This window comes from Embiotoca jacksoni, unplaced genomic scaffold, assembly GCF_022577435.1.
Source record: "Embiotoca jacksoni isolate LCO1_2020_lvr unplaced genomic scaffold, fEmbJac1.0.p SCAF_9, whole genome shotgun sequence".
Lineage (NCBI taxonomy): Eukaryota > Metazoa > Chordata > Actinopteri > Embiotocidae > Embiotoca > Embiotoca jacksoni.
In genome coordinates this window covers 10551710-10578237 of record NW_027185447.1, presented here as the reverse complement: position 1 = coordinate 10578237, position 26528 = coordinate 10551710, and the positions used below count along the sequence as shown (strand labels likewise).

At 40.5% G+C, this 26528-nt stretch overlaps 2 protein-coding genes across 6 annotated transcripts; one reads left to right on the top strand and one right to left on the bottom strand.

Moving 5' to 3' along the window:
* Nucleotides 1-2577: 2577 nt before the first annotated feature.
* neurod4 (neuronal differentiation 4) lies at nt 2578-5509 on the bottom strand. The gene is made up of 2 exons (XM_069140813.1): nt 5387-5509; nt 2578-4367 (listed from the first exon to the last, which is right to left on the bottom strand). The coding sequence occupies exon 2, from the start codon at nt 4359-4361 to the stop codon at nt 3294-3296; it is 1068 nt and encodes a 355-aa protein (XP_068996914.1). The 5' UTR covers nt 4362-4367; nt 5387-5509; the 3' UTR covers nt 2578-3293.
* Nucleotides 5510-12793: 7284 nt separating this feature from the next.
* On the top strand, nt 12794-24711 carry LOC138192673 (myosin light polypeptide 6). 5 transcript variants are annotated; one of them, XM_069140223.1, is made up of 7 exons: nt 12794-13072; nt 18612-18639; nt 20906-21049; nt 21175-21348; nt 21682-21759; nt 23037-23071; nt 24122-24711. In XM_069140223.1, the coding sequence occupies exons 1-6, from the start codon at nt 12896-12898 to the stop codon at nt 23063-23065; spliced, it is 630 nt and encodes a 209-aa protein (XP_068996324.1). In that variant the 5' UTR covers nt 12794-12895; the 3' UTR covers nt 23066-23071; nt 24122-24711. The 5 variants fall into 5 exon arrangements, with proteins under 5 accessions (XP_068996324.1, XP_068996323.1, XP_068996322.1 ...); XM_069140222.1 differs by lacking the exon at nt 18612-18639 and adding an exon at nt 18370-18397 and having other exon boundaries at nt 12798-13072; XM_069140221.1 differs by lacking the exon at nt 23037-23071 and having other exon boundaries at nt 12828-13072.
* The last annotated feature ends 1817 nt before the right edge of the window (nt 24712-26528 follow it).

Sequence of the window (26528 nt, the reverse complement as noted above, 5' to 3'; positions counted from 1 at the left end):
GCACGATCAAGTCTCGCTGACCTCGCTCACCCAGGGGATTGAGCTACAGGTGGAGCTCTGCTGCCTGTTACCTCATCCAAGATGGCATTACAGAGCATGTGCCCCCTTCCCAATAAGAGACCCTCATGCCCTTATCATAAATCAGACACACTTGATATGTTTGAAGCCTGGATTATACAGTAAATAGCTGTAAAATTAAGATTTTGTAGAATTTGTTTTAATCATTTTAAAATGATTAATGTTCTTTACACCAGTGAACTACGAGATAAATAGAAAATACTAAACCTTAAAAACTCAACATGGATACTATGTGTAGATTGTCTGAAATTGTTCCATGTAACTATCAAATTGTCCACCACTCCCAATCTCTGAGACTGTCCTGCATCTCTGTGTTTTGTAATCTTGTGTCCAAAGTCAATTTGTGGGGATTATTTCCATATCCACCCACTCATGTATTTGTACTCTGGAGGATAATTCACATTCCCTGCCTCCCCCCGCCCCCAGTTTTTTTTTTTTTTTTTTTTTTTTTTTTTTTTTTTTTGCCGTGACAAAACAGCAAAGACACAAAGAGGGTGTGTGCTAGCTAACTCTGCCAGTACTTTCTCACAGGCCAAGTGTCGGTCTGTGTGTAAAGCTATGTGTCATTGCTGTGCCAAGGCTGACACGAGAGCAAAGAGGACAAACTTGTGAATGAGGGGCAAGGACCTCGGTCACCTCTGCTGCCCTTTCCTTCTCTCTCCTCTTCTCCTTTTTCTCTACAGCACACTAATTCCCCTCTCCCTTTCCCTCTTTCATCCCTCGCTCTCATGCTCTTACTCTCTTCTCTCTCTCTTTCTCCCCCAAATTGGCCCAGCTGTCCATCAGCCCCCTGCAGTTCCCCCAGCTGTCTGCCCTCCCCAAACGAGAAGCCCAACAACAATACAGGTCACAGGTTAAGAGAAAGAACAGGCTGCGTTCACAATAGACCAGTGGCGCCCACTAAAACAATCGTTCCCTTTTCTCCTCCAGCCTTTCTCCACTGTTGCCAGGACTGGAAAAGACAAACCTTTGGAGAGGTAGCTGAAGAGGGGGGGAAGTCCTCTTGGACAACAGCCTCCAAAGCACCTTCCCCTTCTTACAATTGGGTAAAGGGCCACGAGGATAAACACACTTGTACACACCAGCTCTTGTTCTCATCACTCCATCTTTGAGCTCTGCCACCCCATTCTTTCTTTATTTCAAGAGCCATCATGTCCTTCAACTCAATCATTAAAGTCAAAACTGATACTTTGGTCATTAGCTGAGCGATATAAATGTGTTAGGTTTGAGCTAATGTGGAAATAGAGGTTAGTATATCTTATTGCCACTTTGCTGAATATTTAACCCTGAAAAAACTTTATGATACTCTGTATGTTTAGGTTATTTTCAAAATAATATTTTCAAAATGTGTCTTTTTATATACAAAATAACTTTCATACTCGTATGCTGGTTCTCTGAACAGAAATTTCAAGCTAATCTCTCTTTCAGAAAATGTTCATTAATTATTTTAAAATGAGTTCTTGCCCCACAGTATTTTGGCATGAACTGGATGGGAAAATGGAACACGTGGGAGAGAAAGCAAACGACACGGACTCAGAAAAGCCTCTGACACATTCACCTGTTCCTCAGAGCTGTTTTCCCATGGCCCACAACAGCCTCCCGATTGACCTGATGGAAACCCCGGAGCAAGTCTTTGAATCACATCATACACAGACTCACACACGCACGCACGCACGCACGCACGCACACACACACACACACACACGCACGCACGCTAACATCCTACAACAGATCCCCACCACACAGAAAACTAGTTCTTTATCCAGCAGCTCAGTCCTGTGAGTTTTCATTGGTTTTGCTATCCGTGTTAGCTGTGGTGAAATGATATAGAGCCACAAGGGTCAGAAAATTTATTTTCTTTAAAGTAAGATTTAATTTGAACTTTAAAGTGCCTATTATTGTACTTCAAATGACATTATTTAAGTACTCATTGTGGTGTTTGGGACTGGAGTTTGTTTTTTTTATGTGATGCATTCATGTGAAAGTACTGAGAAATGTTTTTACACTACTTATTAGAAACGTGTTTAATCATTGGCATATTATAGGCAAATTTCTAAAAACGACTGACACTGTGCAAAAGAAGTGTGATGTATGCTTCCATTGACTCATATCTTTAAAATAACTGTAATAACTGGAAGTTAATTTGCATAATTTAGATTTTTGTGATGCAATTACAAAAAAAAAAAATCCAAGTTACTCTTATGGTTCGTGCTATATTAAATGCGATGTGGAGGAAAAGAAGTAATTCTCTCATGTTACTATACTCAATATTACGGCAAGTGCAATGTAAGAATGCAAAATTAAGTCTATTTTAATGGAAACCGCACTACTACTACTACTTAATTAATGTTTGCAAGAATGAAGGTATTGGAGCTGCATAGGTCTTTTTGTTGATCTGAAATGTAAGCCTAATAGCAGAAAACACATGCCACACATTGTTACTATGGAAATAGCATATAATATAAGAATATTTATTCAATTAAGTGCGAAACGGCAAAATATTAACAGTACAGTATGACAAAAAATTGTGACACCAAATGAACACATACCTGAAAGACTTAAAATAAATAAATTAAATACAGTACAGCTACCAGTGACTGGCAGCAAACCAAGAAGACAGTGAAACAAAAACTGTGCTGAGAAAAATATAAAAAGGACAAGACGTTATCAAAATAAATATTAAATACAGATATAAATAGATGTATTGCTTTTTTAACATGAGAAGGACATTGGCTGTAGGCCTCAGTGCACAATTTAAGTTGGATGACTTGTTGATCAATTTCCTTTGATATGTAGACATGCAAACCGTCTTACAAAGTTCTCATGTTTTTTGTTCAACCACAAACCCTTATAGCATCAGAGTCATGCTTAAGAATCTGATTTGGTAAACTAATCTTTAGTTCTGCTGAGGGGGCAACATATTCAGAAATGGTTATAATCTAAATATCAACATATAATCATAAGAACAAAAAAAAAAAAAGAATAAATAAAATAATAAATGTTACGGGTGCATGTTTGTATCAGGTAGATTGAGTTGAGTTGATGAGTCTCTCTCTGAGCATTTGGTGCTCTCCCAGAGTTCTAGACAACATAAATGCAAACCATTTTCTCTATACAGTCAGTACCATGGTCATCATTTTTACAGCAGTTTATACAGGAGCAGTACTTCTCCTCTGGCCCGCTTCCCAACAGTCAACCACGGGTCCTATCACATTTCAGATGGTGCCCATCTGAGTGGTGACCAGGTGAGAGGGAGTGAAGGAGTCAAAGGCCACATCCATGGGCAGCTCGTAACGAGAAGCCTGAAAGAGTGGGTGGGCCTGAGGCCCCCCTGGTAGGCTGCCAGTCGTGGAAGAGGGGTAATGGTGGGACGAGAGGTAGTGGGCATGGTGGCCAGGGTGGGGTGTGTAGTTCCTCTCTGACTCATGGGGAGAAGGCTCCTGCTTCAGGGCAAAGTTGCCACTGATGCTAAGGGGGGGAGTGAGGGGCCCGTCGTATGGTGGGGTGCCGCTACTGCACTCGTTTGGGGAGGGGTTGTCGTATACAGGCCCCTTGAATCCCTTCATATGGAGGAGGTGGGATGCCTCCAGGGAGCCGTAGGGTGGGCTGGGAAGACCTGGGGATGGGTAGCTGAGGGGATGGCCAGCCACCACACCACCCACTCCTGGGCCTCCACACTTGTCCTCCAGCTTGTTGAGAATCATCGGAGAGGGTCCCAGCTGCAGACAGCCAGCCACGAGGTTACTGGTGGGCTGCGACAGACCTTTACACAGCATCTCCATAAACCCATGGCTCTCTGGGGACTGGCCACTCTCAAGCACCTCCGACAGAGCCCAGATGTAATTGCGTGCCAGCCGTAGAGTCTCAATCTTTGACAGCTTCTGTGTCTTGGAGTAGCAGGGCATCACTCTGCGTAGATTATCCAGGGCGTCGTTCAGCCCGTGCATGCGGGAACGCTCTCTGGCATTGGCCTTGACCCGCCGGGTACGAAACCTCTCCTGTCTGGCTTTGGTCATCTTCTTCTTCTTGGGGCCTCTCCTTTTGGGAGCCTTCTCTCCATTTGGTCCAACCTCCTCCTCATCATCCTCTTCATCTTCCTCCTCCATGTCCTCACTGCCCAGTTCTATGCAGGAGCGGATGCGGCCCCCTAAAGTCAGGCCATGATGCCCACCCATTTCTGGGCTTTCATCTCCATCTTGGGAGCTTCCGTCCTCCTCCAGCCAGCCGAGGGAGCTCACCAGCTCACTCACATCACCACTTTTCCCAAATGGTTTGGTCATCATTTTGATCTGCAGAAGCACAAAAACATTAGTAACTCAGTATTTCATCCAGTGTATGTCTGTAAATGTAAATGCTTGAAGCTAAAACCTTCAATGAAAAATATTTTTAAAAATGATTGATTAGTGACAGGGACTAGAAGCAGCACAGGGGCATGCAGTGACTGACAATACATGTGCCATTAAATACAGAGTGGGTGCTCTAGTTTCAGCACTGCAGTGTAGACAGTTCACTCATCTCATTCAAGAACCAGTGTCTTTAATATCTGAAAGAAAGCCTACAATAATTTAAAATTGTGATATTCTGATATGAAGGAATAGATGTCTGTTTTTAGAATGAGATGGAGGACTGGTCCCCTGCTGTTATGCTGCAGTCGTTTCAGAGATGCTGTCAATCTGGGACACCACAGGATTTACTCATCATATAAAACCCTGATTAAATAGGCAACATACAAATCAACAAACATGTGGACAAGCCGTCCACATACTCTTTATAATGTTACAGACGAGTACATTTCTCTATTAGATGATTATTATTTATTTGTATTCTATTTTACTTCTTGCAGAATATAGAACCCAAGTCTTAATTCTAATGAATTAAATATATATATTGTTCTTTTTATAATTGTTGTTAAGTGAAACGAAGACCTCGGACAGAATATTTTTCATTGTTTTGCAAAAAACGGCCCTTGTTAATTAATGTGCACTAATGCCTAAAAATGGGACAGATTACTGTAATTTATTAATTCAGAATTTTGGGAACGCAATTCTGTTGGGATTGCATATGTCACTGGATATAATAAGGATACTAGTGCAAATAGAAGAAATTAATGTTTATTTTAACTCTAAATCTTTTAAATCAGCTATAAAGATGTTTTTATACCCGTTGGAAGGAATGTAAGTGCATGTGTTGAATTTAGAAGCCCAAATTTGGTTCACGTTTAAAAAATATATATATTTGTACCCCCTTTTTTTTTTTTTTTTTTGTATACAGGACTTAGTCCTAAAAATAAACAAAACTGTCAACTCACCTGTTTGGATTCGGTACGAACAGATAACTTGTTTCTTTCAAAATTTCTTGAGTGATAAGTCCTGGATCGCTGCGTTTCTTACTACTTCTTCTTCTTCTTCTTCTTCCTGACAGTGTCCCAAACTCTTGTGCTTCCTCAGATGCCCATGAGTGCGCCTGGAACTTTCATTTCCAACTGGCACGACCGGGCTGATTTTTTTGCCTTTAGCTGGGTAAGCCCCTCCCTCTGCCGCCCCACCCACCAACAACTCATCCACACACGCGTGGCGGGCTCGTGACCAAGAGTTTCCAAATCTAAGGAACAGAGAGCGTGTGCGCATGGGTGCACGCCTAGATATTCAATTGTTTATTTGTGAAGTAATAGGTCCAGAAACACAGAGAGAGTGACAGTCTTGCAGGTCAGAAAATGCGTGCACAATAGAAAAAACATATGGTCATCTTAAAGGAAGTTGAGAGCACTCAGTGAATATGAACACAGTAGTTAAGGACAGATATGACATGACCTGCAGTTATCATTAGCCACTGACTCTTTTTCCCCACATCCCAAATGCAAAACTGCTCAGCTTCAGATCAGGCAAAAATATCTAAACTCAAATAATACGTAATGTTGGGTTTATGTTGCGCCTAGTCAGCAAAAAACCTAAAGCCTATAATTTCATAATTTGTAAAAAAAAAAAAAAAAAAAAAAAGACAAAAGGCATGTGCATGCCGACATTGCCACACTTGAAAATAGAAAGAAATAATACATTTAAAAAAAAAAAAAAAAAAGCCTACTGTTCTGTTTTGCTTTTGTTAACAATCTTAATCGATTGTCCATCTCTTCATTAGTCGGTTGGATTAAGAATTTTCCACTTAATTAAGCACAGTGTAGGCCTTGTCTTCGCTGAGTTAAGAGACGCTCTTCCTTGTGTCCCTATTTAAGTGATTTTGACAGCTTGGTGTGCAGAGAGCAGGTGTGTGCGTTGTTCACCCACTCATTCAATTGTTTTCTTCCATATTTAGCGTCATATTGTGTCCTCGAAAAGACTATCTGATTATTGAATCGATTGGTGCTGTTGACACAGGTACTTTATGGTAGGTTAAACCCACCGTGACAATTACATTTTACATGTAAATGGACAATACCCACGCCCATTTATAAATCTATGTTGTTATTGATAATATAAATAGTTTGGGCTTTATGTCATGAGTTTTGGCTACATAGACAATTTTTATGTTTGTTTAGTTACATGGTTTCGGGTTGTTGTTTTTTTTCCATTATAGTCTATTATTTGTGTTTTGTTTTGTATGTTAAAGGGATAATCAACGCATTGACCTATAAGACTTAACTTCTCAGCAAAACAGAACCCTTAAAACTACTATATGGTCTCTTATTACGCTAATCGTTTGCCAATATTGATTATTTTTGCACAGTTTTGGATACAAATACCACGGCTTAATAAACGCCCGCCAGTCCTCGTGCGTGGCGAGCCGCAGCGCAGCGGGGGTCTATTGTCATCACTGGCCACTGACAGCCGGGGTCTTGCGAGTCGCACGTGCCCCCGCATTGATCCCATTGTGCGCGCGATTGCGCACAGCTGTGCTCGTGACTGAACTTTGGCAACTGCACTGTGGGCTCTCGTTGTTTTTAAGTGTGCGATATATTTCCATGTCTTGGAAATAAGATATAGTCACGTGGCTAATCGGCAACATAGCGTAAAAACAGGCACTTATCCAACGACTTATTGGACACAGCCTAACAGATGGCTGAATATAGGAAGCGTTGGGGGGTGGGGGCATCTGTTGCTTGGATGCTCACGCGTCACTCGCTTCACCCCAAGATGATGTCTCGTGCTGGAACAGCATTTATCCACCTCGCCGACGGCCCTAATCACTCCTGGTCAGTGCACTGGCCATAAAGGCATTTGGGCACAGAGAAAAATGAGCCTTGTCCTTTGTGTGTGTGTGTGTGTGTGTGTGTGTGTGTGTGTGTGTGTGTGTGTGTGTGTGTGTGTGTTTGTGTGTGTCTAATATGATGTGCCCAAAGCTCCCCAGGTACATGCACTTCTACCCCTGAACACGCACTATCCCCCTCTGTCCCCTGAGTGTCAGCATAGCCTCACCACACCTGCAGCCTTCATGGGGAATTGGAGCCTCGCAGTCTCCCACAATCCCCATCGGTTTCCCAAATGACTGACTTACTAATGGACAGGGAATTGCCCTGCTCCCATTTTAAGCAGTAACATAGATGGCTAACCTTCCGGAAGAGGTCATAGTGAACACATGATCTGAACTTTTGATGACTTTGCATGATTTTAACCTAGGTAGTTAGACAGTCTATTAGTGGCTTATGTTGTTCTTAAGACATTTAAAGTATAGGCAATACGGAAAAAAATTCAAAAGAAAGTTTTGAGAGTATGATTTTGTTGTTAGTGTTTTTGTTGAAGAATGGTTAGGATTAAATAGATAAAGCTTTTCAGAACGTTTCTGTTTGAAGATATGACCAAAAGAGTACCAGTCTTATTAGCTATTAGTGTTGTTGTTGATTTTAATGGGGGAAACCCCTCTCCTCACAAAAAACACTGCCACAAGTGAGTTGTCTCGCACTCCTTTCCCCCGGGACTCGGAGTGGAATGGGAGGGATTCGTGCACTGTGCTGACAGATGGGTCCTTGTTTCTGTCTTTTTCTTCATCTCTATCTCCCCTCTCCCTCTTTTGCTAAAACACAGACACACTCACACACACCAAGACTGCACGAATACAATAGGAATTAAAGCTCTACACACATGCTCCCTGGTCCCCTCCTGAAAGCTGAGCCCCTTGTAGTGATCATAAAAGATGGAGGGAGCTTGGATTTGTGAGAGGGGTTGGCATGCTAAATAGTGGGGGTGATGTGGTGGTGAGGCTGGAGAGATCAAACTGTATTGTTGCCAAACTAAAAATAAAACTTTGGCAATGTAAAGAACTTGTGTCTACTTTTACACATTTTAGTGTTTAATCCATAAAACTTTGTAGATTTCAAAAAGTTAATGCAACTATTTTCTGTGCATATCCACTTTATCTGACTGTTTTCAAGTTATTTTATTGCTATGCTTTACTATGATTGTTGTATGTGCATTTATGTGTGTGTTAAGAAGTCCCAAAGCTCATTTCTCTCCATTTGCTGTTTATCATGGCTGAATATAGTTACACAGCAGACTCTCCTGAAGGAGGGACTTACAGGCACGCACACACACACACACACACACGCACACACACATACACACACACACACACACACACACACACACACACACACACACACACACACACACACACACACACACACACACACACACAGAGAGAGAGGTAGAATTATAGACTTCTCCTCAGTTAAATGTCTTGATGAAATTTTGATCAAACATTTTCCTATGTAAACAAATAAGACCTTTTTCTGTCTGCTGTGTCAATAGAAGCTTACATTTGTATGTTTTTACACTATTCCATCTGCAGCCCAATCAGCGTACATTATACCTCTTCACATTAACACACAAGACACACGATAGCTGTAGACCCAAGAAAGGTGTGCGTCCTAAAGTGTCTGAAGTCAAACATGATCCCATGCTTGACTTCAGAACAGGGTATTTTATTTTTTGGAAAAATGGTTTGTCATATCCATAAAACCGTAATGTCAACAACTCTCATGGATCACAAAGTGAATTTTGATAAGATCTAGCAGCATCTCATCTCGGCAATATGAGCAGATTGTTCGCAGCTTAGTCCTCTTCCTTTGGGCTAATGGATTTGGAAAACATTCCAATTGAGCAGAAATGTGGCTACAGAATGGGAATCAGGCCTGAGGGCAATTCTCACTAAGTGGGGAGAGAGCCATTAAACAAAGGTGCTTGTGGTTTCATATTCAGGATACTTTACAACCTCCGTCCCAGGACATCAACAGTGTTTTGGGTGTGCTGTTAGAGGGGGCAGGAGAGGGGGAGGAGGATCCATCTGCCATGCTGCCGGTCCTCAGGGAGATGGGCATATCCCAGGGGTGTTTTGGAGAGAGAGGGTCTGAAAGGATTACACCCAACCACTAATCAAGGACGGTAATCTGTGGGCCCCCATACAAAATCCCCTCCGATCCAAACAACAATTTGGGATAGAGGATAAAAAATCTCAGCATACAGGGACATCTCACTGTTACAGAACAACCTGACAGATACAAGGACCAATACAGGTGATTTTTTTTTTTTTTTTTAATTGGGAGAATAAACTCTGGAGGTGTGATTGGCAAAGAGCCATCGTGTCTCTGTGATCAGGTGCAAGTGTCCCACAAGTGGCCTAGTCTAAATCCCAGTGTGACTACTATGCAAATACAGCAACTAGACAAGCCTGCAACATAAATTTGTCCAATGGATAAAAGCACTTTTCTAATCAAATCAGATAGTGAAAGATTTTTCATATATCACATTCGGAGATTAGGAGCCAAAATATCAAAATATTGGTCAGTTTCTAAATTAAAAAATATTAATTGTATAGCATTAGATTTTTAAATCACACATTTAATTTTCTTCTTTTAGGAAACAATGATCCATATATTCTTGAAGATGAGTTTCTAACAGCTGATTTCCTGAGGCTGGCAGAGCAGTTATTCCTGAGTTTCATCCAAATACTTTGTCACAGTAGGAATCTACACAAGGTGCAGCTGCTGAGCTATTGTCCTGGCAGGTCTTTCCATCCACTGAAAGAATAGCAGGGAATCAAGTTGCCACTACTTTTATGGTCCCCTTTCAGTATGGTTTTGATGTCTTGGGCCTGGGTGGGGTCTGGATCTGGTATTGGTGGGTTTAAAGCTCCACAGGACTATAGAAGAAGCTGCCTAATGATGGTGCCAGTCCTCTAGGGCATAGGGAACTGGAGCATCCTGGCCTGCACCTCCTCTACCTCCTGCAGAATACCCACTGGCTAGGCAGCCTCTAAGCTCCCTATCCCCATCGCCGCATTGTTTAGTGGGCTCGGCACTGTCAATATTAAGCCTGGCTAATGTGATCTAGAGGCAGCTGGAGCAGCCCCGATTATTACCATGACACAGCCAACAGAGGGGTGTAATATCATTAAAAATAAATCAGGTGGTTTGGAGATTTGCTGTAGCAGGGGGGACTTTGAATAACATTAGGTGGGAGAACTGCCATAATTTCATTAGTCAGTTGGGGCACCTCAGAGGATCTGTTGAAACATTTCCTTTAAGTTGGAGTAATTGAATCTGCTTTCACAACACTTCACACAAAAAGGAAGAAACGGGAATTGATGATGGCAATTTCTCCAATTAAGTGTCTAATAATTCAGAAAATTAATTTCAGACATGTATGCAGACACCTGGATATAATAGGATAGTATTCCAATTAGCTAATTAAGGCATACAGTAGATAATCTAATTCAAAGGCGATATAGGATATTCCTGAATTTATTATTAGCTTCTTGTGGTGGATTATTGTTGGAAATGATGAGCAAAACGTGAGGCACTGGTAATCTTCTTAAACTGTTTGACACTGAGCTGTCTGCTCGGCAGACTCATCCGCAATCATCTGGCTGTGGTGAATAGGCTACAAGCTGACAGAATATATTAACATTTAAAAAAATAAAATAAAATAACGAATTAAAAAAAAAAAAAAAAGCTATTCTAAATTCTTCACTCTTTTTATTTTATAAATTCTTTATGATTGTGACAATGGACTCGCTCAGATTACTGTGTTGGTGCTGGGGTCTGTTTTCCTCATTTTGCATGTTCGATCCGCTTTTAAAGCACCAGAAGTGCCGTTGGTCTCGCAGCAAGGGTCTTACGTTTCTATTGTTTTGACGCACAAGACACATAAACGGTGATTTCAAGGCCCATTGAGCGCGCGATGGATTGTGCCCAAAATCCGCTGACGAGTGGGGACCAATGATTATTGGATGAGCGGGTGTTGTGACGCCTCAAGTTGTAAATCTATTTTCCAATCTGCGAAGCGACATTAAACATAGCTTCAAAAACACTCCTTGATAGATAGATAGACAGACAGACAGACAGACAGACAGATAGATAGATAGATAGATAGATAGATAGATAGATAGATAGATAGATAGATAGATAGATAGATAGATAGATAGATAGATAGATAGATAGATAGATAGAAAACGTGTTGCTTGTGTAAAACCTGCGATTCAATTAACTGAATGTTTTTTGTATTCAGTTGAGTGGAAAAGCTTTACGGGGGTCATGTGAATCTTCCTGTTGTGTAACAGTGACATCTAGTGTTACTCCTAAGGACTGCGATCTCCCTGACGTTCAAATGTTGTTTTGTCAGTTAAGATTAAATTAAATGTTTGTATAATTAGTAAAAGAAGTATCAGTATATAAATACTCTATTACAACTACATCATATATATGATGTTGATACTTATATACTTATACTTATACTTTTATATATATATATTTTTTTTTTTATTTTTTTTTTTTTTTTTAGGGCACTTAATATGTTAAAGTCCTTAAAGTTCTTACAACAAAACTTTACAACATAATACAAAGGAACCCAACAATTTAACGAGTGGCAGGAAAATAACTCTTTAACAGAAAGAAAAACCTCCGAGGCGCAAATAAAAAGAACAGTAGTATAAATGTATTTAGTTACATTCAACCACCAAAAGATGCTTTGAATTGTTGAATTGGTTCCAATTGTTCTGCAGTACAAGCTAAATGGCAACCTCTGTTTTTTTTATATGGTAACCTATATACAGTAATGTGGGGAAAAAAAACAGGATTGCTGCACATAATATCCATTAATGCACTTTGAATATCACAGTTCCTTGCACACTGCATGTTCAAACAATGTATTCTGTGTGAATTCACAGCAAAACATATTGTAGAGTTTAAATTAGGCTCAGGCCATGGTGGGCTGTTTGACACCTTAGTGTCTGTTTCAGGGCATGTAGCATCCCAGTGACAGCAACTCTGCAACGACGAGGAGGAGGAGCAAAGATGTGAAGAATGTTTTCATTCTTTAATAACCTATTATGAGCTACATGCTGGGTTATTGAAGAGACACAGTATTTGTTGTTTATGATACCACCTATAACACCTCTTTGACTGATATGTGTTTGCTAACATCTGTGTTTTGACACAGAAAGCCTTCTCATTGCTGCTATGGTCCTACACACACACACACACACACACACACACACACACACTTCTGACCCAAATAAAAGCATGTGCTTGGAGTCAGCTGAGCTTGGTTATTTCTATATCTGCCCCCTCTTTATTCTACACTCCAGCTTTCATCTCCACTCCTCCTACACTTTGCTTCACAAATTCACTAACTCGCTCTTCCATACATCCACCTCTACCTCGTCCACCTGCCAGTCCCTGAGCATCATCAGCATCATAAATCTGTTCTCCTCCCCCTCTCATCGACAGGATACACACAACTGGCACACTTTGATATTTCCTCTCACAATTCATACTGGCAGCTTGTACAGAGATCTGACACTACGTTTAGGTTGTCGAGGATATTAGGGGATGGCTCCTAAAAGAGAACCCTCCATTAAGAAGTCTCCTTCACCAGTTTCCCAACCCAGACTGGGTCCTCCTTACCCTTACCTGCCTGCTACTCCTACAGCCCCAAAATCTACTCCAGAGCAGAAGCCAAGGATGCTGCGTCCTTCGGATTCACCGTTTGATCCCAGTACTTTGGAGGTGAGTGGACAAACTGCAGTACATTTTTTTTGTAACAAATCTTATGTGGGGTATTCATTATTTGACCAAATGTGGAAATTGTATGTCGCAACTATCCAGTCTCATTTTATGCCTATCGCTTATTACTTCAACACAACATGTCAACCTCAGACAGCGATACACAATAGTAATCTATTGTGAGATAGTTTAGAGCATAAAAACATCACATGCCCTGATTCTAAATTAATTTATTTACTTATGTTTACAAGACACCTTCTATTCAGAAGCTAATTAAACAGACCAAATTATCAGCATCACTCTTGAAATAGTGGGGAATCTAAACTATAAGCAAAGAAATAGGGCACTGACGGCAAGTTGTCAGTCAGTCAGTGGCCTCCTTACGGAAATAGAGGCTGTTTCATGTGTGCTATTTATTTCATCAGAAAGGGGAGTCCAACAAATTAATAGCCTGCAAATTGGTGTTGTTTTTTTTAACAAGCAAAACACAATACTACTAAAACTATAATTCAAAACTTAAAGTGAGCAAATTGTCATTTTCACTGTAGATTAAAAAAATGTTAGCCTTTATTTGCTTAATTTTTATAAACTTCAAACTGCTTGGACAGGGAATATGCCAGATGTGTTTAGAATTATATCTATTTTTTCAAGTGTTAAATACCCTGCCTCAAATACAGTTGTTTCTTTGTTACATAAAGAATTGGAGGGACATATGTTAAATAATGACTGTATATGTTAAAAAGAAATACAAATCAATGTTATTATTGGGTATTTTTGTGTTATTGTGTCATCCTGATTGTCCATTTCTCCAACCCTTTGAATGACTGGATATTGAGTCTTAGCAAATACAAAACATCAGTAAATATAGCAGTTCAGTGAACCAAAAGGTACCTTGACCATTATGGAAAATCTAAACATTATAAGTCCAAACTGTCACAATGTTATTAGGTCAAATGTAGGTAGTTTAAAATTAAAAATGTCACTGTAAAAATGTGATGAAGAAGCTCAATATCACAGTTTAATGATGCCCCACATTCGAGTTTGTAACAATACTGTATGTCTTAGCTTGGTTGGTGCTTTATAGCTTTGCTGCCATCCTCATGAGTTTTAAGTGTCACACTGCATGTACTGCATGGTTTTATTCGGTGAGACTGCCCCATTTAGCCTGTGAGGATATGTGGGCCATGTTAAGACATTCATTTCTGCGCACATCACAGACATGACAGGAGGCCAGACCTCTCCCTGGGCAAAGACAGCACTTTGGCCAGGCAGTAAGGAAATGTGGCATCAGTTCATGATCTCACTGGCCTCCAGTAGTTCATCATTCCTGCATGGCCCGACACTCACATATTTAATCCAAAACCAAAGCAAAAATCAATCAGTGCAATCATGCATTAATTTGGGGTCAAAATGACCAAAGTTAGACACAAAGGGACAAACAATCTTCCTGCTTCTTGTTCAAGCAAGCACTTTTCTAAACTCCAGTTACAAAGTGCTTCACATAAAAAAGCTATTAAAACAAAACAATAAGTGAATTTTAACAAACCTTAACACTCGATGATCATATAAAACAACCATAAAAACAAATTAAAAACAAATTAAAACAGGATATAAAAGACATGAGTTGATCACAAAAATCAACTAAAATCTCTCAGATAAAAGTATGTTTTAAGAAGAGATTTAAAAGATGTCACTGACTCTGCAGACCTTATTTCCTCAGGCAGTTCATTTCCCTTAGTTTTAAGATGTATCTCCAGAACAGATAAAAGTTTTTTGTCTGAGGATTTCAGACTACGGGCAGGCTTGTATGGAACAATCAGGTCAGCTAAATAGGAGGGAGAGTGCCTATGCAGTGTCCTAAAAGTCAACAGTAAAATATTCTAAAATATACTGGGAGCCAGTGCAAGAAGGCTAAAACGGGCGTGATGTGGTCCCTTTTCCTGGTTTTAGTTAAAAGTCTGGCAGCTAAGTTCTGTACAGTTTGAAGTCGACTGATGATTTTTTTGATTGAGGCAGGTGGAGAGGCTGTTGCAGTAGTCTAGGCGTGAGAAGATGAAGGCATGTATAATGGTCTCAGCATCATGAAATGATAAAATAGGACAGATTTTTTTAGATATTTCGAAGGTGATAAAAACAGGACTGCTCAAGCTTTGTGATATGATGTTCGAAACTCAAATTGCTTTCAAACCAAACCCCAAATTTTTTTGCGACAGGTGTAATGTATTCTACAAGCAGGCCGGCAGATGGGCGGATTTGTTTGGTTAAGTATGGTGGACCAATTACAAGAATCTCTGTTTTGCTTTGGTTGAGTTGTAGGAAATGTTGTGACATCAAGCTTTCACGTCATCAAGGCAGTCGTGTAGAGAGCTCAGCATGCCAGGATCAGAGACCCTACCGGGTAGGTGTATTTGAGTGTCATCAGCATAACAGTGGAAGGAAGCCCCATTTTTGTGCATAACTTGTCCAAAGGGGAGCATATACAGGGAAAATAAAATTGGTCCCAAAACGGACCCCTGAGGGACTCCATATTTTACAGGGGCAAAAGACGACCTAAAATTATGAATTGACACACAGAACCTCCTGTTGGTCAGATATGAGGAGAAGCATTTCAGTGCTGTGCCAGATATTCCAACCCAGTGCTTCTGTCTGTCTAAAAGAATACGGTGGTCGACTATGTCGAAAGCTGAACTGAGGTCTAAAAGAACAAGGATTGAGCACATTCCATTGTATGTGGCCATCAAGTGGCCTCGGTGACTTTATGAAGGGCAGTTTCGCGGCTGTGGTGTTTTCGGAAGCCGGACTGGAACTTTTCAAAAATGTTATTGCTTTCCACTGCTAAAACCAGAAACTTGGATACATAGTTTTCTAAAATTTTTGAGATAAAAGGAAGCTTGGAGATCGGCCAGTAATTCTGTGGGAGTTTATGAGGTTGCACACAAGCAACTTTGAAATAGTCTGGGACACAGCCGGTGGATAGGGAACTGTTAACAATTGACAACAGCCAGGTCCCAATGGATTCAGTGACTTCAACTAAAAATTTGGTTGGGATTACGTCAAGCAGAGTGGAAGATGCTTTCACGTGAGCTACTAATTCTAAAAACTGCGGAAGGGAAATGGCACTTATTGTACTGTGTAGTAAGTGATTGTCATTAGAGAGAGTGGCAGTAGGGATAATAGTGGCTCGGATTGACTACTTTATCAATAAAATAAGATTAAAAACTTTTCAAATCAGCATCACTTTCAGCAGAGGCACCGTGAGGAGTTGGATTTAAAAACCGATCAACAGTGCTGAATAAAAACCTTGGGTTATGATGATGAGCAGAGATAAGTTCGGAGAAATATTGTGATCTAGCATTTTTAACCGTGTTATTGTAATGTTCAATCAAATCCCTCATAGCCACATAAGTGTACCTGAAGACCTGTTTTCTTCCATCTCCGTTCTGTTTTCCTACAGTCATATATCGTCGAATATCACGATTTATCCAAGGCCATTTTCTTTGCAAGGGCTTGGATTTGATTTTAAGAGGTGCAATATAATTTAATATGGAAGCACAGACGGCGTTAAAACAGTCAGTCAATTCATTGGCATGGTTGGACACAGGTGGACTAAAATAACTAAAAAGTGCAGAGAATTTGGAGGCACTAAATTCATTAAAAGTGCGAGTGCAGGAAGAGGGAGGTTGACAAGTATTAAAATAGTCTTTTTTGCAGGTAAAAACTACACACTTATGATCCGAGACAGTCATATCCATTAATTCCATGGTGGGAACACTCACATTCAGTGTAAAGACTAGGTCCAAAGTATGACCACAATTATGGGTTTGTCCATAGACATACTGTTCAAGGTTAAAAGATGCAGTTATATTTAAAAAATCTGTAGCATGATTATCTGAAGGATTGTCAACATGAATGTTAAAATCCCCACAAAGAACAATCCTATCATACTCTAAAATAAGTGCTGATAAAAAAAAAAAAACTCATAGTGAGGGGGGCACAGTTCACAAAGCTGGCAGTGGTCCTGAGTGTTTTAACCAACTCTAAACCAAAATTTTAATTGTTGGATAAGATCAATACATTTAGAATAAAAGTTTTGTTATTAAGAGACCTTACATTAAAAAGAGCCATTTTAAGTAGACTGTGGCTGGATGCAGTAGTTGGAGCAGAGGCGGTGTTTTTGGTGGGACAGAGGTACACTTTATGTAGTGGCGATCGCTTGTATGTACTTGCTAAAAAAAAGTGCACAGTGGAAGAATTGCTCTTTTGGTTATTATGGTTCTGATAGGGAGCTGAGGTGGTAAAAGTGATGAGGACATAGAGGGACAGTAGGATGTGGTAGCCCCATGGTTGCCTGATTCAGATGGAACCAAAGAAGCGGAGGGCGTTTCCGATGGACCTGAGAGAGAGGTGGACAGTCAGTCACGCGGATGAGACCATACGGTATACCGCATAATGGCAGCGAGAATGCGCCAGCCCGACTTATTTAAATAGATACCGTCTTTGTTAAAAAAAAAAAAAAAAAAAAAAAGTGAACAACGATTCCAGAACAAGTTAAAATTGTCCAATAAAAGCCAGGTCGTGAGTTCTGCAGGCAGACTGCAGCAGCCAGGTGTTGAGACTGCGAACTCTGCTAAAAACGACCGGAATCCGGAAGACATTTTAATGCTTATGATTCGTGTATTGGAAGTGACCGACCGTACCTTGAGCTTTGTTTCTATATATGGAGCGCGGCGGTTGCCGACTCTCCTGCTGGGGACGTTGGCGCGTACGTACGTGCGTGCGTACGTGCATACGTCATGACGCAGGGCTGCGAGGGGTTTTCTCACCCTGCCCTTCTAGTCGAGCCGTCACATTCTTTGGTTAGCCGTCGTCTCGGTCACATCTCAGCCAGGTGCAGCCATGGTGGGTATTTTCGTTTCACTCGACTTACCGAGCATTACCCCCGATTGTTAGCTCTTAGTGTCAGTATTTTTTTTTTCAAGAAAATGGTTCGGCTTCATAAAAATGTCAGAATGAGCTGGAATATCTTGTGTTTGCTCGTCCCGCCGCAAGCGGAAGTGTAACTTTGATAAGCTAGCGTTAGCTTGCACGTAAGTTAACAGTCTCAAAACGAGCTAAATAATTTGATTAAAGTATTTGTGTGTACATTAAACGTTGCTAAATTTGCAATAGCTGTAGAATATTTTCTCTGAGTGAATCTAACTTAACTGCAACATATATCCCTGAGCCATTGACGTCAACCAGAACTAGCTTTGCGCTGCTAAAGGAACCATTTTCATGTCGCCTAATTTCTTTTTGAACAGTCTGACTTCCCGGAAGATCAAATCCTCGGTAAGTTTTGTTTTTGTGCCGTGACATTCCCATGTAGGCTCTTTGTTTTGACATGCTTTCATTCCCGCTTGTGTCAGACGACACTTTGCCCTGTATCTCCACTGTCACCCTGCTCTGTACTCTCCTGTCGCAGTACTTATAGGTTGGCTTCTCTTTATTTTATTCCCTTACTGTTTCACCACTTTTTCCACTTGCAACTGCTTATCCTTCCCAGATTGAATTTAACCTGGAACAGATTCATGGTAAGTCAGTAAAAAGAGACCGCCTCACCCAAAACTGATTGCTATCTCGGAGTGTTTAGGGTGTGATCTGCATGTCACTTTTGGAAACAAACTTGTCGTAAATGTGAATGAGAGCCGCTTTGCACTGATGTTTGGTCAAACTTACTCAGACTTTGCACACAACGGTATAATACTTACCAGCTTTTACGGTGTTGCAGTGTTTTTGTATGTGGTCATGTATCGGTGGCCAAAACCTCATATCTGTTCTCATAAGTCTTGTTCTGCGAGACTGTAGTCATTCTTGGCTTTTGTCAATTTGCCATAAACTTTGCCTGTTATCTTCCAAGTGGCTTGATCATCTCCAGTGTGCCCATTTTTGGTGCTGGCTAAAGTGGTGGATGGTTTTTGTCCTAGGGCTGGTTTGTTTAATCACCGCTGACATAATAGGCCATAACTACTCTCACTCTCCTCCTCCTTTCCTCCACTCCTCTAATACCAAATATGGTGTTGGGAAAAGTGCGCAGAGGCCAGAAGGGAAGAGGCACATTCCTCAGAACAGGGGGGGGGAAAAAACTTCACAACAGTGCCTGAGCTTTTTTTTTTTTGGTGAAGAGTTTGTCCCATAACATTAGGAACAGCTTGCTGCCCGGATATTGTGTAATCCAATTCTCATGTCTCCCTGATTGCTAGTTCTTAGCAGAGCTTTTTGTTTGTTTTTTAATTCATGCAGATTGGCGGGTGTGAGATTAAAAAAAAAACAATCGTGCTCACTTAGCAGATAAAGCCAAGGTGACTCCACTTAAACAACAACAAAAAAGCTCCATACTTGATGCTCAATAATGAGCGCTTCAGAAGGCTCGAGAACATAACAGGCTTATTAACTATAGATCAGTAGTTTAAAATATTGATGAGTGAAGTTGGAAAACAGTCATGGTGTCACATGAAGCTTTTTAAAGCTTTGGAAAGAAAATTTTGCAAACCACCAAGTAAGACCATTTTGCCAGATAGACTGCTGCTGAATCTTGAAAAACTATTAACTAAAATGTTGTCTTCTATTGATACATTAATCCTGTTTCTTACCATAATGATACATTATTATAAGTGATACTGGATTAACAGGATCCTTAATTAATATCATTAATATTAAAGTAAAAAAATTTTGCGATTGGCTGAACTTTAGTTACCTCTCTTAGGTTCTTTTTTCACCTTTAAAAAATAAGCATCATCAAATAATTTAATTTACACTGGATTACACTGAGTGTCAAATATGCACCCATCAGTGTAATCCAAGAGTTTAAGATACACTACAGGATGTTAGTAAAGTATATCTAAGAACTATTTGAAGCATTTAACTGTTGATAATCTATAGGACATGTAGAGTAAAATCATTTAGGATGCTCTTGGCTCTAATTTTCTTCAAGATGAATATGCTCATAAAACAGTACAGTTTTCCTAACGTTTACCCTCATCTTCAGAGCTTTGTAAACATTTTTACATAGCATATCCATGTGTTTTTTTTCTGGGGCTGTACTTAAGCAGGGACACACATATTTAAGCTAACACATTTAACACATTTCCTTGTAATCGAGACATGTTTGGTAACTTTCATCCATAAATGTTGGCATGGTCACACTAAAACAAAGATGACAGAGCGTCTAGTGTGTTAAAGGTGAAGTTAACGTATAATTAAATGGTAACACTGACCGGTTTACTAACACAGATATTTGCTGAATTGAGGAAGTTAGAGGGGTGTTTGCAATGTCACCCATCAGAGTAAGGAAAGCAAGTTGTTTGTAATCATTGCACCACACCTTACCAAATGTGTGGAAATGTTGACTTCATTATAATTAAAACAATTTCACCTTTGAAATTTAGGTTTTGTGTGTTAAATGCTTATTTATGCAACATGATCAATACTTTTATTATCCTGGTTAGACTGGCTAGAAATATCTTGCCAAGAGTGGCATACAAAACCTCAGCAGGTTTGTCAGTGTGGTGCTTTGCACCCTGCTCATTCTCTTCTGAATGAAGCCTTGCCAGCAGAAAACCAGATCATTTGGAAGCACAAGTGAATAAATTTACTTTACATAATCTGAGCTTTCTCCAGTCTGCTTGTTTGTCATTTTCTTCAAATCTGTCCAGCTTTCCTTTCTCCATTTATATACCGTTCCCTTCCTATATCTATATCATTCCTTCATTCAGTACTGTACATGCTTGTTTATATCTTCATATCTTCAGTAATTCATGTTCCTACTCTTAATTCGTCACGTGTCTGTGTATCCTGCAGAGTTTAAGGAGGCGTTCCTGCTGTTCGACAGGACAGGAGATGGGAAGATCAGCTACAACCAGTGTGGGGACGTCATGCGGGCCCTGGGACAGAATCCCGTCAACGCTGAGGTGCTTAAAGTCCTGGGCAACCCCAAGGCTGAGGGTGAGATGAAAATGTTTTACAGTGTATCTTAAATGTACACTATTAAATTGCGGTGACAGAAAAGTCTCTGCACACATGAGATTTTGACTTTTCTCATTTCTTTTGTTTTTCTTGTCTTTTTGCAGAGATGAACACCAAGATGCTCGACTTTGAGCAGTTCCTGCCCATGTTCCAGGCCATCGCTAAGAATAAAGATCAGGGCTCCATGGAGGATTTTGTGGAGGGACTGCGCGTCTTTGACAAGGAGGGCAACGGCACAGTAATGGGAGCAGAACTACGTCACGTCCTGACCACGCTAGGCAAGTTACATTTTTATCACCTTTTGATAGAAATGTGAATGGAAAGACTATTTTGGTTTGACACTATTACAATTTTTTAATCTCAAGGAAAATACTATAACCTGGACAGATGGTACCAGAGCAAGATTAATTACTGAAAACTGAATGTACATGGCATTAAAAGAAAATGACTTGCATGTGCGCAAAAGTATTTTTAGTATTGTAATCATTTTTATTTACTTTTCTTTCTTGTGCTCTTAATTCTTCTGTAAATTGTACGGTTGAAAAAAAAAAAAAAAACATGATAATGTCACTCTGGTCATCTGAATAAATGTTTTTATGTTCCGTCTTCAGGTGAGAAAATGACAGAGGAGGAAGTGGAGACGCTTTTGGCAGGACACGAAGATGCAAATGGCTGCATCAATTATGAAGGTGAGAGCAAAAGAAACAAACAAGCTCGAGATGGGATGCTCGCTGTAACTAGGCTGACGTAAGGCTACTCAACGCAGCCATCATACCCAGTCTTGGAAATGTGATACAGTTTCCACCGTCATGCACGGCACTGTTGAAGTCAGTCTACGTTTGACCTGAAAAATTGTGTAATTGCGAAGGGAAATTGTTTGAGGAAAAAGAAAAATGTATGTTGGGTTTGTGTAAATGCAAATGTTTAGTTCTCCGTAAATCCTAGTATTGCCAAGGGAATCACTGCAAGCACTTCAAATAATAAACAGATAGTCACTGTTTGATTTAGTCTCATGGTGAGTTGGATGTTTGTTCTACAGAGCGCCCAAAAGGTCACAGTCAGAGTTTTGCGTTGCCTGGTAATAATGTTTGCATTTCCTCTGACCCATGGAGAAAGGCTGAGCTGTATTATCATGATGATGCAGTATTACAGTAGACCGCTGCTTGTTGTAATCACAGGCAGTGCACCCCCAGCTGTGACTGCTCAGGAACAAGTCTCTACATTTGCATTTAGAAAGACAATTAGAGGAGCTGGTTCCCCAATCACCGTCGGGACAGACTGTAGTTCTGATTATGACTGCAGCCATGGGACGACACGGCTGTCATCGTAGCTGTAGCCTGAGCTGTTTTAGTTGTTCCGATGACGGCTGTGACTCATTGGTTTTTAATGAGTATAACATTGACTACATGCGGTGGTGGTTGTGCTGGCTGAGCTTTGTTTTGAGGCTACTTTATCCCTAAAAGACTGGATTGTGTTAGTAACATATCGATCATAGAAGCACTTCAGATTCAAGTAGCAGCAGCTGGACATAACCATCAGCCGTAGGTGGGAACAAAGCAGCAGCAGAAGTCCAAACAATATCACCAGTCACAACCAGCAGCTGGATACTCTGAGATTGGTCTTTTAAAAATAAATAATGAGCACTGAATATATCACGTCAAGTGTCACATCATCTTCCTTTTCTGTAGTATCTGCAACGTGTTTTTCTTAACTGGCAGTGCTTTATAACTGGACTTGACCAATACACCAATTGTTCATATCAATTAGAAAGAATTACTACAAGGTAATGCAAAAGTAACCCACAAAAAAACCATCAGAGTGGTGATGTTTTAGGGGACTCTGTGCTATTCATGTTGACGTCTTCTGTCTGATTCCTGTTTTTACCACTTGTGTTTAATAGACTTCTTAAAGGGGCACCATATAAATGTCAACTTCTGACATTGTGCTAACTGTTCTTCTTCCACAGCATTTGTTCGCCACATCATGTCAGGCTGAGGGCCGGTACGGGCATTGTGTATACCATGGGATGGCACCTCCAGGCTTTCCTGCTTTATAGTTTCTAAATAATCTCCCCACCTAAGGTCATCCTAACACTAGTCAGTAGCAGTTGCTCCGTTCGCATCGGCAAACAGGAGCAATGTGCTGTTGCAAAGTAGATTTGACCTTTTATCTGTGTGTGGGAAAGCCTGGTGGTCTCCCTCATCTTTAGACCTGAGGCTTTGACCCATGTGTAGCCTCCTGCTGTTCTGTCCCTCTCTCCTGCAGCCCTCTGTCTTGGCCCCTGGCTGCAGCATGCTCCTCTGCATGTGTCTGTGGCTCCCCTCGGTTTATAAGGGGATATGGTGGACACATAGGGAAGAGACTGGTCTCATTCAGGGGAAGCCTGGTGGCCACCGTCGATGCTTTTGAACTAATTGGTGTGGTGATTATGAGGGCAGCTTTTCTCATCTCATTCGCATGTCATCAGTGCTATTAAAATAGCATTTGTTCCTATGTTGGTGTCAGAGGTGCTGCTCTTTTAAAATGACGACGCACAATAGAAAATGTTTTACTTGTATACATACTGTACTAAAGCCACCAGCTTTGGGAGAGTGGACCAGTCCCTTTTTCTACTAACCAGAGAACCGCAATAAGTTGCTCTTGTGCTGACTGTTTTCTTCTCTGTACTGATGGTAACTGAATTTGTAGCTGGCTGCTCTCTGACTGGACTGTAGCTCCCCTGATCTTCTCCCGTTTTCTCTGCTTCTCGGCTAGAGGAAAGCATACAGCGAGGATGGCTTCTCTAACCAGCTCTTTTTGGATCATAGAGGGCCAATTGCTTCGGCTGAATAGGAGATAGAGATGATAACCTCACCTCTCTCTCTTAGTATCCTCCTCAACCCTTCTTTGCTCTGGGTGAGCAGAATGAGGGATCTGCCTCCAAATGCAGCATCTCCTCACCCGAGCTCACCAAAGCTGGGTGAGGAGGGGGCCTTAGCTCCACATGCTGTAGTTGGAGTAGGTCTCAGACCATGAAACTCACTTGTGTCTTTCTGATTGTCTCTTTTACAGAACTGGTCAGAATGGTTATGAGCGGGTGAAGAAGAAGAGCATCCTACATTTTTTCTTTTTTTAAATCCTCTCACATGTACCCTCTTTTTGCATTTAGCTTTTACAGTCCTCTCCAACATTTTCCGTAGATTAGTTCTCCACATTTAATTTAAGAAGTGCCTTTACATTCCCCACAAAAGACCACACATGACCCTGGCTGCTACGTCCAGGTCTGTCCATGTGTGTGACCAACTTCCTTTCAGTCATTCCAGTCTTTGTGCTTGCATTGTTTGCAAAAACATTTCAAGACGCAGCATTTATGCCAACAAAAATTGACAATGACTTTCTGTAATGGTTGATACTAGTTTATGATATTGGATGGGACATTAATATACACACACACACACACACACACACACACACACACACACAAAATACTGTCAGCAACCTGCTGTATCAATAGCTAAGACTCGCTTTGGCTGCAGTAAACTAGTATATTCAAAGTCATAATCTCATGAGGTAGAAAGAAACATTTCAGTTGGGTTCCCATATTTTTAATTCACCCTAATTTTGTTGCTGCATTTAAATAAATGTTTTTTCCTGAAAACGTATTTTGGTTGTTTTGAATGGACTCATTTGATTCAGTAGAATAGAGTGAAAAAACGTTTTGCTGTTGTGTCTCAATAGGTTTTGCCAAATGTTGATGTATTAGTGCTGTTTTCCCACTGACACAAGAGGGCAGTGTTGCTGTTGGAATCTGCCATGTTTAAGGTACCACTTTATTATCCAAATATACACCGGACAGTACAGGAGTATCTTGATCAGCTCTTTGTGCTTTCTTAAGCCAAATGAAAAGCAAATTATCGGTTTAGTTCGGTGTTCAAGTCAACATCAGCCATTTTTGATTGATCATTTTGGGTCTCTCCTATTTACAGCAAATGTTTTGAAATTTTACAGTTTGAAACGAGTAATTTATAGGGCTTTTGTAGCTATGTTGTAATTTTTCAGATAAAGTGTCAAAGAACTGAGGAAGGAGCAGTAGCTTTTCAGTGGCTTCATGACCTTTTCCTCATTTTCCACAAAAGCAGCCACAACTATTTCCCCTCATTAGGCACCACAGCTATTGGAGTGTGTAGCTTATGTGTGTGGAGTAAGGCTCATGAGGGTGTCATAGTCCACTGAATCGGTTGTCCACTAATTACTCTCTCTTTGTGCGTGTTGTGTGCGTGTGCGTGTGTGTGGTCGATGGAAGTCAAGGCTATTGATTATTTTAATCCTCCTATTTGTGAGTCTGTGATCCTCGTGGCTCTGCATTCGACAGGGGAATCACTAATGGGCCTCAGCACAGCCCGTCTCAGACCTCTCCCCGTCCAATTAACTTTCAGCTGGAATCTGCCAGGAGTGAGAGCCGGGGGCTGGGCCCAGGAGTCGCAAGGCTACATCCCCCTTTTTCTGCTCAGGAGCAACAGATTCACCAAATCCTTTAACGTCTAGAATGTCATCACCTCTCTACTCTAATTAGGTACTTTCCTTTTTGCCAATAATCAAGATCCCTTCTCTTTAACATGGAGATGATGTCTCGCTCTCTGCCTGGTTTAGAAGTGGCCCTTTGAATAAAGTGCTGAGATTAGGTGTGTAGAGAAAAAAAACACTAATGAGGAAATATTTGTTGGCACTAGTTTTATGTCACAATCATTAGTTTGCAAACATATTCATGTATTGACCTGTGTTGCACAAGTAATTATATATCATGAAATAACAGCAACAGTTTCAATGTACATGGTGTTTATCTTTTTTTTTTTAAGCCAGGTGTAACATCAATCCTTCATAAACATAAAGGTTGTCAATGTATCACGTGTTCTCCCTTTTAAACAAAGGGCTGCCATTTCAAACTAATGACTAACTAAACTAAATGACCAAAACAAATGAACATTTATGTGATTGAAAAGAAACAAAATAACGGATGACTGCTCAACGGTGCAAAGTCGGGCTTGATTTAGACATTCAGTCAATGGACAGAAAATTCTAAAAACTGTTGAAAATCATTGAAATAATTTTTTCATGCAAAAATGAGCAAAATTCACTAATTGCAGCTGATCAAATGTGAGCATGTGCTGCTCTGTCATATAGTACTAGACTGAACATTGTTGGGTTTGGACAGACAAAACAAGACATCTAATGATGTTCCTTTGGCTCTGGGGAATTTTTAAGTGCATGTTTTTTTGGGTCAGTTATTTGAGAATATAATCAATGTTAACCAGTAATAAAAATAATGGTTGCAGCCCATTTTTGATTAATTCAATCAAACAGTGGTGATAAAGCTTGGGATGTTTGGCCAAAGATGTTTTTCCAGACCACTCTAAACATACTGTATATGTTCAGAAATATGGATTAATGGAAAGAGACTGAAGAGAACGAGTGTGTGTGA